At 40.4% G+C, this 11,087-nt stretch overlaps 1 protein-coding gene across 1 annotated transcript; it reads right to left on the bottom strand.

Annotated features, from left to right (window-relative positions):
* Positions 1-2,543: 2,543 nt before the first annotated feature.
* angptl2b (angiopoietin-like 2b) lies at positions 2,544-10,883 on the bottom strand. The gene is made up of 5 exons (XM_061279382.1): positions 10,322-10,883; positions 7,179-8,037; positions 5,050-5,243; positions 3,998-4,268; positions 2,544-3,917 (listed from the first exon to the last, which is right to left on the bottom strand). The coding sequence occupies exons 2-5, from the start codon at positions 8,011-8,013 to the stop codon at positions 3,718-3,720; spliced, it is 1,500 nt and encodes a 499-aa protein (XP_061135366.1). The 5' UTR covers positions 8,014-8,037; positions 10,322-10,883; the 3' UTR covers positions 2,544-3,717.
* Positions 10,884-11,087: the final 204 nt, after the last annotated feature.

The raw sequence follows: 11,087 nt of genomic DNA, 5'->3' as shown, positions 1-11,087 counted from the left end.
GAAATGCTCTGACAAAACAAATCACTGCTGTGTCAACTTAGTTGGGCTTTAGCCATTGAAGAATGCCATCAATAAAATACAGCCCAGGGATACAACGCTTACTTAGGGTTCATCTTAAACCTATCCCGAAGCCCATGAAAGGTAAGTGAATGGAAAATTACTATCATGGGTTAGCATTGACGTGGCTATATGACCTTGCCAGCAATTTTGAAATCCTGCATTCGCAAAAACTTCAAACTTCCTGCACAGAAAAGTGTAATGAAACCAAAAGTCAATGCAAATCATGAATCACATTGCCGGTTTTTGTACTTCTCCCCACTCTCTTTGAACATGTAAACTGGTCTCACAAGCAACCTTTCACACTCACATTCACACCTACGGACAATTTAGCAGGCTCTGTTTTCAGGCCCAGTACAAGACAAACACGAGGCATGGTGTAAATTCAAGATCAAATTTGGTCACGGTCAAATTCGCCTAAATCATGTTACATCATCTGTGCCTATACTTAGACGTGGCTGCTGCAGGCGTGCACTTTAATCTCTTCCAGCCAGCAAATCATAGTAAATGACCTCGATACCCCGCAATTCCCAGCACGGCACCAAACGGTATCCAAACTACTTAACGGAAGCAATGAGGCTTGCATGATACAAAAAGAAGATGTACGAATTTTTATGCTGGACCGTCAATGAAAATGGAGCCTAAAGTCTTCAGTTAACCTGTTTGTGGAATGTGCGAGGAAGCGAGAATACCTAAAGATTGGAAGCCCCGACCTCAGATCTGTGAGGCGATTCGGCAATGTGCTAAACACCTTAATTGTCAGCCATGACAATTTTCTGCCTCTAAGAGAATGCCAGTCCATCCTTCTGGTCAGCTACATAGCTGAACTGAAATGCTCTTTATTAGAAATAGATGAGTGCTTACAGTTGTAGCTTGATATATGAGTGTTTAAAGGTCTCAATTAAACAATTTGCTCTGTGGTTCCTATGGGTAAGATAAGGCTTACCACAACACAAGAATGTAAAGAGATGTGACAGGGCATAGGAAAATGGTTCTGTAACGCTTCAAGGACATGGACTTTTGCAGATGTGAGGTTTGAATGTTCAGGTTTGACAACTCAGGAAATGTGGTTGTCTTTGTGCTGACTCAGCACTGTGTCAGCTCCTGGTTTTCCATGTCGGTTGAAGTATAGAGTCTACACTGGCCAATCTCGCTAAAGGTTTTCCATGGTGGTGAGTCGTCAGACACGCAACATGTTGTTTCTGTTTATGGAGAGGATGAAACATTCTCCTTGCGTAACCGCAAATCGGCTAAAGTAAACTAGTTTTAAGATGTAAGTGATGGTGACTCGGAAAATCTGGAGCCTTCCTGGATCCTGAACTAGTCGTGTTGCTGACCATGATTGTCTGTCTCTCGTTTGAAACCTCAAATACCATTTGAATGACATTTTTTTGGTCACTTCCAGAATCCAGCGGAGCGCTTCTCAGTAAAATGTAAGATAAAATCTTTGTCAACCCTACAACATGGTATGTTGGGTTTTATAGGAAGGAAAAATTCTAAATAGTGCATGTTATTTTGCTCTGTTGCTTACGTGCCTCTTAAGAAAATTCCAATTGTCTGTAAAGTTGTCAGTCACAGGAATTCATCCTCGATTGTTTTCTCTCGGAAACCCTCAAGTCTGGCATCCAAGTATGACATGATGAGGTTTTTGTTCATCTCAGTGAAGTCATTACGGGTTCATTTTCCAACTGTCTTTGGAAAACTCATTGACACTTAGTGAAGTGAAGGAAGGTTTCGCTGACAGCAAACACGTCTGCTCGATGCATTACTTGAACAGGCCAAGCCTGTCACGTTTCATTACTCATTTTTCTAGCCTGCTAAATCTATACTATGGAGCTAGATTTTATTTTACCAGCAATTCCTAAGTGTATCCTCAAGATGTAATTATTTCTGTTGTATAAAACGGTTGTGCTTTACTGTGGTAATTAGGTTTTAAAAGGAACCACTTTCCTATATACCAACTAGCTTCATTAAACGGCACAAACTACTATGAATGGTGATAAGCTCACGGTCTGTAAGCAAAATAATCACTCGAGCTGGAGCGCTAACCATATGCTTTGTTATCTTGGCAAATTGACTCTGGCCATCGCAATTATTTCAGATTTTATTGAAATCCTGTAAAGCAATGACTTTGAGTCACCTTCATCTCGCTTGAAAGGGTAATTATTGAACCAGTGATATGAAATAGTCATCAGGAGTACACAGAAAATGTTCTGTAGTCAAATAATAATCCTTGAGTGGGAGCACTTGAAGTCAGTATACTCAAATTCATTCCGGGGAGAATGAGATATGGTGGTGAGTGTAAAACTCACAGTAGATTATCAACTTTTCCCCCGCTCATAAATTTTTCCTTCATCCCAGGCGAGATCCACAAAATCAAGATGTCTTGAAATGATTAGCATGGGGGGGATTTATGCTGGTTCCCTCAAATGATTCAATCACTTATCTTGGCTGTTTCTTTTTTTCATGAAATAAAGGAGGGGAAGATCTGTACACATTTTATTGTGATTTTTTTGTACCATAAATGGATTTACTACATTATATTACAAATATCTTATGTACAAACGCATATTTGTTTCCATTAACATCATCAAACCTCTCAATTTGTACAGTAAATACAATGCTTGAGTTCATACAGACAAATTGACGGATAACATTTTAAGTAGTTGAAGAATTAAAATAACAAAAAAGAAACAACATTCTGTATGTCAAAAAGTCAAACATCAGGGAACATGAAAACTGCAATAATTTTACACCATAATTTGACTTAAGTAGAACACAATGTCACTGCACTGATCCTACATTTAAAATGAAGTTAAAAATAGTCATGGGATACATTTCCTGTGTCTGATACTGCATGGTACAACTGGATACATTGTATGTAGAAAATGTATTCCTGCCGAAATTCTACCTAACTGACGTGATTCCCTTTTCAATGTTATTTGATATCATGATTAAACTTGTGCTGGTTATCACGTCTGCCTCTTAGTCAAGAGGTCCTGGGTTTTCCAGTCAGGCCCACTTGGGGGGAATTTGCATGTTCCCCCAATGCTTGTGTGGGGTTTCTCCGGGTACTTTTCTCCCGCTCACATCCACGACATGTAGAATGTTGGATGAAGTGAAGCTAAAATCCGCCATATGATACATTGTTAATGATTGTTTATCTATTGTATATGCACCCTGTGATAAGATGACAACCGGTCTAGATTGCACAAAATTAATGAGAAGAAATTATATGGAAACTTGATGGATGAATGGGTAAACTTGTATTTTCTGTCACACAAAGGTCAACTGGAAGGGTCATAAATACATTTGTAGAATAGATCACATCAGGGTTTTATGATGAACTCTAAATATGAACCTTGTTCCCTGGACAGACTGTTATGATACAAGTGAACCGGTGACTCTATACAGTACGTTGCTTTCATGACCTGCTTGCGAACACACTTTTATTTTCAGCTCTCAAATGTCTTCTTTAAAGTCTTTCTCGCAGATTGGTGCAAATAAGCGGGGACGTAAGAGAAACAGTTCACGCTGCACTATACAATAATGTACCTGAGCAATGTACTAATGATTATGACATGCTGTGATGGTAAAAAAGCCGCTGTGAATCTTTTGTGTTTTGTTCGGGGAAATCCAGCATTGTGTTTTTTTTAATAGCTAGTGGAAAGTGTTGGGATTTGGACGGATCATCATGATCACTCTCTTTAGTGAGTAAGCTCCTCCCCTGAACTCTGCCCAGTAGACTCCATCTTGGTAACGGCTCCGGTAGTGGCCTCCTCTGTACCAAACGCCATTCAAATTGGAATGGGCGCAAGAGTTGTACCACCAGCCTCCCTTCTGGTAATGAGCGCAATTTCCTGAAGACATTGTGGGGAATTAACAGAGTTAATACAAAATTGACCATTTTAAATGAACTCATTTATTGAATCATTTGTACCTGTATATGCATCATGGTCTCTATCCAGTGTTGTGAATTGTTTTCCATTGTGCCAGGTGAGGGAGTCGCCGGCGTTGCCATGGTAACGACCCACTCGTAGCTTATAAAATTCAGCCTCGGGCTCGACTCTGAAGCTGGCATACTCGGCAAACACCTTCCTGCCAGACCAGTCCTCCAGAGTTATCAGCAGCTTGTAATTTGCCTGGTTAGTCAGCCAGTAGATATTTTCCAGACCAAGCCAGTACTCGCCATCGATGTTTCCAAACCCTTGCTGTGAAGTGTACAAGTAAGGAAACACTAGTGTGATTATATAATCCTCTGTTAGGAAATTTTCAACATCTCATTTATCAATGGGAAATTTCAGGGAAGCCGGTTGTTTTTTGAAGCTGAATTTGAAGCTTATAAATTTAGCTCTTCTATGTTTATCTTAAATAAGCATTGTTGTAAATGAAGCATGAGTCACATTTGACTAGCGTTCAGGGTTCAGTAAGTGTCTGTCATGCTATTTTTGTTATTGAAAACAAAGCAAGGCACATAATCCTTACTCTAAATGTTTTCTTCTAGCATCAGTCATAATGCTCAAAGGTTTGTAGTATCCCCTGCTCAACACATGCTTTGAATCACACAACACTCATTCTGAAGTTCAGACGAATGCAATTTCTGATCTCAGGAGGTTCAAATATTTGGTTTTGGAAAATTCTGTTCCTGCCGTTTGCACACACTTTAATTAGAACCTTGTGATTTGCCAGTAAACAAATGTTTCCTGATCCTAAAAAAACCCCCACACATTTCCTCTCACGGAATTCCAAAGTTTAGAAATCTTACACAACCACCAGTCAGATATTCTAACATTTTGATTTTTTTTTGTGTGAGAGTAAATGCAGACTAGCAGATGTTGATGGGATCAATGAGTCATGTGTGCTTTGCAATGGTTTGTGCAAGTGCTACATGAGGCATTCAAGAGTTTAATAATTGTCGATTCATTATTTCTTCACATCTGGTTAATGTCAGCTTAACTATAGCATGCTTAATTTGGTGTGAGGTGGTGGTACCTTATATGTCTCCCAGTTCCTGAAAAAGTTGACAGAGCCGTCCACTCTCCTCTGGATTACGGTCCAGCCACCTGGGTCGTGTCTCTGATCACACCACGCTTGCATCAGACGGTTGGCATTCTCTGGTTTTAACAAGTACATGCCACTGTTGGTGTGGCCTTCGTCCAGAGCCTGCAAGCAGTCTTTAAATGGACCTGGATAGAAACATGGCATTACGTCAAGCAGGTGATATTTCATCCAGAAAGCCCTGTCATCACATTTAACAGCATCTCCAAAAGAAACCACAAATAGATTTCCGATCCTGACAAAGGGAATCCCATCCCTCAAGAACGTGCTTCTCTTTTTAACAGTAAAATTGACTTTGGCTTCTCCTCTCATATGGGAAATGGTTGCTGGTTGTGGAGCCAAAGGAAACACTGGCATGAGGGTAAAAAGCAACCCTGACAGTGGAATGATGAAACAGTAGCATACTTTTCACTTCTCTTATTTCCTCACAGTACAGCAAGTTTGGATTACTTCCAATATGAAAATTAGCTGTGTATTTCTATTTTTTCATCTATTTGAGTTTGAAGAAAGGACAAACGCAGAATATTATTGGGGGGGGGGGGGACTTTTGGCTAATTGGGATGCTTTTTAATGGCTCATTGTATGTTCAAACTAATTGTGTTCGAAATACAATTTAATTGCATTTTTAACTGACACATTTACAGTGTCAGAATTAATCCATTCATTTATCCATTTTCTAAACTGCTTCATCCTCACCAGGGTCGCAGAGTCCAACTTAATGTTATGAATAGATTGCATACAATGTGGAGTTTTTCTTTTGTTTTTTATTGGAAACCTTTAGCAAATCTTGCTTTTCAGTCCTTTTGTTACCATACACTTCATTTGTGAGCTTGTTTGGCAACACACTATAATAGTGCAACAGCCGCCCTCCCAAACTGTGTGTGAAAGTGTTTAAACACTTGTGCAGTGTGCCACCTGGTGCCATAAATAAAGTGCTCCAGCACAATATTGACAGCATTTATTACAGGCTGGGGTGCATTGACATTTTGGAAGACAAGTACACATCCCATGTAAGGGGCAATAAATCACACTATTCTATCTGCATTAATCTTGATAAGATGACATCACAAATGTACTGTATGTCGATTTCACATTGCGAACACGCGCTACATAACCATATGTCATTAATTTACTTTCAAGAATGTCTTTGTAGAGCTGTTATGAGGCAGAAAACTATCCCTCCATGCTCTTTTATACTTGAGAAGTCCAGTTCCTTGGAAGAACACATGACTTGATTCGTGCCTGGTGCAAGTGGAACAAATGACATCATTGCCTCTTGGTATCTCACGCCTTCCCCTTTTTTTCAGTGCTCAGTTCAAGATTTCTCTTTTACTCTTTGCTGTGCCTCTTTGTGTCACTTTTCAATGCTTGATAAATGCTTGACTCTTCAGAGGCACTTTCAAAGGCTGGAACCCTTCTTTTCAATATTGACTGAATAGTATGCTTGTTAAACTGAGTCATAGAACATGCACGAACATGTGCATGCGTAGAACTGGTTTCCTTAATTCCGCCTCCCTCTGCTATTATGAAACCTTAGATTTCTTTTAGGATTCTTTCCACCCATTTTGATAGAATTTATATACAGTATTTAAATAAATGTGTAGATCACCAATCTCGTTGAAGCTTCAGTTACTTTTTTTCCCCCTAAAGTAATCTGAAAAGTATTTGAATTTGACCTTGGTACTAGTTGTAATCTCCTCCTACAGATTTTACTTTATCGTGGCAGAGTTTGTGTCTCCCAGTGAGTTATAGTTCTATGACACGGCAATTATTTACTCATGAAGGACAGAATGGATGGATGCAACTTAATTAGTCCCCCAAAACATCTTAATGAAAATGACAACTTTTGGCAATTTAGGCTGCAACATCATGTATCAAACTGATTCTTGCAAGTTTTAGTACTGAGCCACTGTCCAAGAGCCACTGAGGAAAGTGAAACTTGGCCCACATTTAATTTTGAAAACTTAATGAAGACATTCAAACAAACAACCATTGACAGTATTTAAGAATTTCAAGGCATTTCGTCTGCTCATAGAACCATAGACTTTATACATCTGACTTACCTGAGGGTTTGTCAGTGGAGGATGGGTTATGTATGATGGTAGGCATAGTCGGAGGCGGAAGAGACTTCTGATCATTCTGTATCTCATTGCTGAGTGGCTTGGTAATACGAGGAAGAACTGGCGGCTGGTAAGGCCTGGTAAGAGGTGGTGACGGTCGAGGAGGCTGAGCCCGTGGCTGTGGCACGGGGACGTGTCGGGAAGGAGGTCGACCCTGGCACTGCTCCTCCAGCAGGGCAATAAGAGTTGACTGGTTGGTGGCCAAAGAGGCCAAGTGCTGGTACTTGTGCTCCAAGTCTTTGTAGCGACTGGTCAGTTGTTGCATCTCTGAAGTTTGGTTAAGTATTTTGTTCTCCACCTGAGCTAATTCAAGGGCATTGTCTCTCTTCCTGATGATCTCATGGAGGAGTTGCATGTACAATTGGGTGACTCTGGAATTCATGTTTCGGCTTTCTTTCCTCAGAAGCTTGACTTCGTTAACAATGCCTCCATCAACTTCTACCAATTGTTGAAGAGTCTCGATTTGCGTTTTCTGCTTTTGTAGCTCCACATTTAGTAGCTCTAACTCCTGCTTATTGACCCGATTCTCCAGCGTGGCCTCTGGCTCCTTGGAGTTGACACAAATAGCCCCTGTCACTTTTTGCTGCGGCACGATGAAAGTGTAAGAGCATTTGTCCTGCGGCTGGTCAACTGGAGCGCGTTTGCTTCTCCCTGCATATAGAAATTCTCTCTCCATACCTTCGTCACTACTTTCAAATTCTTGGGCAAACCCATCAATCTGACAGACGAGCCCATAAGAAAGAAGTAGCCCCAGTAGGACCATTGACGGGGTATCCATGAGGTTGTGTGCAATTCACCAAGCCTGGAAGAATGAGGAAGAAAAGGAAGAGTGTGGTTTCAATCTAGAATGAGATCACCAAAGATCTGTTTTGCAGTATGTAAAACCTGTGTGCCTCATTGGTTTCTTTATAAGCTTCCTTACTGGTTCTTTTGTTCTTTTTACATTATTTAATCTTAGAATTTAGAACATGTATGCTAGCGTTTTTAAAAAAAACAACAACATATAATAAAGTGGGCCATTTATGAATGAGGAAGAGAAAGCAATTGTCCATAGATGAAAAAAAATCCAATGAGCTATAAAGGTTGTTTTTTTTACTGTTAATTCTTCTAGAAGATTTATCATGGGCCTCCCTAATAATTAGAAATTAGAGAAAGAAGCACACATGATCATCCTATGAATGAAATTCTCCAGTCTAAATAAAATCTTCAAAGTAAGCCCACACCTGGCAAGATAGATTAGAAACCAGTAGAGCCTGTCCTCTGCAATGCACCCACGACTATATTTGACTGGTGGCTCCCCATGGAACATGAGCCATCTCAGTGAAATGCTCTGTGAGTTTCCCCTGCTGCGTAGGCGTCCCATACCGGTCGTTCTTAGTCCGGATTCTCCTGCTCAAAGTCTCACTTCAAAGTGCAAGTGAAAAATATTTGCAGCTCATAAGGGAATGTGTTTTTGTGTGAGTTTACATGCTGTGTGCTTTTCTTTTTCCTTGAAAACGCATTTTTAAAATAACAGCACTTGCAAGCTTCAGTCTCCTGGGGACCGTATAGAGTCATCTGCGTTGTCTGATGTAGCCTGCTATTGACCCATCCACAGTCTGCCAGAAGGAACATCAGAAAAAAAAAAATCCTTCTTATCTGTTGTAAACAAGCCCTGCAGCTCATTATATATCTTAAAATTAGGTCAGTTTAACAAGGTGTTAATATAGTAGTAGTTAAAATTAGTAGATGTTGAGAAGTGCAATATATATGTAGCTTATTGTACTTCTGCACAGCTAAAGACAGAAGCACAGTTAAAGTCTTCTCTATCCTTATTTGATTGGCAGCTCCTCTTGGGTAATTCCACTCAATGTTAAATAGAAGAGTGCAGCAGTTAGGTCAATGTACTTCTGAGCGATGCCGCACTTCAGCCCATTTGATACTGCTCATACTATATTAATTAGACGCTGGGCAACCTCTCCCTGACTGGCCGATGTCTCTCACCCTCGTCCCGCTCGCTTCAGCTTGAGCATGGCATTCCTCACATTCTTAGTCACCTCATTAGAGTGAGTGGCCATGCACACATGTAGAGAGACCAAGACCTTTTGGATGCAGGACCTCTATCATTTGTCCGTCCCTATGCAACATGACTGCCGTTTGTCCTACTTTCTTTTTTGACCTCCACATAACCACACAGCAGCATTTGTTTTTCACTCGTTGGAATTAAGCGGTCACTTTACAGCATTCTTGTGCAGCATTTTCAAATTGGCATCAACTCTGCTGAGTAATGTCTGTCTGCTACAGGACATTTAATAATTGTTCTCCGTGATTATCACAATTTTATTACGTTAACAGGAACCTCACTTTTTCCTATTGCTAGTACATCTACTCCCAAACATATTTGTAGCATGATGAGCTTTATCACACTTGCACAGCTGAATTTTCTGTTGGATTCTGACTTCTCTTGCTGCTCATTCATACTGCGCCTGAGGTCGTCTGAGTTAATTTGGGAGTTGGGGTCTCCTGAACTGTTCTGATAAGTTCTACTACAAAGCCACATTATCCAAACACTACCATGGCAAGAGAAACAAAGACAGGATTCAAGTTGCTGCCTCCATATCCTCTTGAGCTCCAGGGGGACATCCTGAGCGTGTACACTGCTAGATTCGGGGTTTTAAATGAATTGCAAAATACAATCTATGCAAAGAGTTGCAGTTTTTATATATCTCAATGTGTTTGATATAAAATCATTCTGACATTCTCAACATTTGCTTTGACTATGTGAGAAGATTTATAGTGAAGAAGCCTTGAGTGCCTGCTCTCCATCATCCCCCTGCACTGGATTAACCCCCTCACCCAAATCAATTAAGGCCACTCAAATGACAGTTTGTATATCATCAGTAACAACGTTTTGCTGCCAAAATAGATTACTAGACTTAACAACTCAACAAATTGAGTTCACTTAGCTTTGAGTTCACTTAATTTTCAAGTACCTTGTTCATTTTGTTTCATACCTGGACACTGACGCAAGTGAGAAAAATATAGATGACATTTAGCATTTTTGCAAACTTAATTTACGAGAACAAAGTAGAAGACTTCAGGCTTACAAGAAAATTGTATTGATGAGGCTTCCTCAGTTGTCTTGCAATGGTAGCTGAGCCAACTGTAGTTCCTCTTGATAGAAAGTCATTCCAAATGTGAGATGGATTTGTCCTCCTGTGTTTTCCTCGTTACTCACTCTCTTGTCATCTCAGTCCATTCCAGCAGTGGACAGATAAAAGTGCCTTAAAGGTTATAAATAAATGTAAAAAAAAAAAGATGATGTGCCCAGCAAAAGGTTGAATCCTGGACTTCCCCGGGAAAAAAAATGTTGAATTAAGCAACAATACAAAGTAACTCTTCTGAGTCTAAGGCAAGTTGTGCGCTACCTTTGGCACTTCAGAAGACTGTCACTTTGTGGTGAGCTGAATCCATCACTTCTGCCTCAAAGCTCTAAGAGGCTGTCTCTCTCAGCTGCACCTCTCTTCCACTCCCTTTTCTTTCTCTCTCCCTCTTCCTTCTTGGTCCTCTTAAATGATAAAAAGTTGAAGCAGAGTTTCAGTAAGCAGACAAATTGAGTTTAGATCCTCCCTTCTCTAATATCGAACACATTCTTACTGCCTGTACTCCACACCTCCTCGTCATGGCACAAAAGAGGTTGCTCGTACACACACACGTGTGCACACGCATGTAGTCCACTCAAATTTCCAACCATCTGCTCTCCCCACTGATCAGTGGTTCATCACCACTATTTTGGTCTGGGACTGCATGGTTCCTCTGGTGCTGGACATCAGTTGTGTGCTTCACTGATCAGATGCAAATGAGGTGATAATG

This window comes from Syngnathus typhle, linkage group LG5 (genome assembly GCF_033458585.1).
Source record: "Syngnathus typhle isolate RoL2023-S1 ecotype Sweden linkage group LG5, RoL_Styp_1.0, whole genome shotgun sequence".
In the NCBI taxonomy this organism is placed as follows: Eukaryota; Metazoa; Chordata; class Actinopteri; order Syngnathiformes; family Syngnathidae; genus Syngnathus; species Syngnathus typhle.
This window is presented reverse-complemented; position numbering and strand designations above follow the sequence as displayed.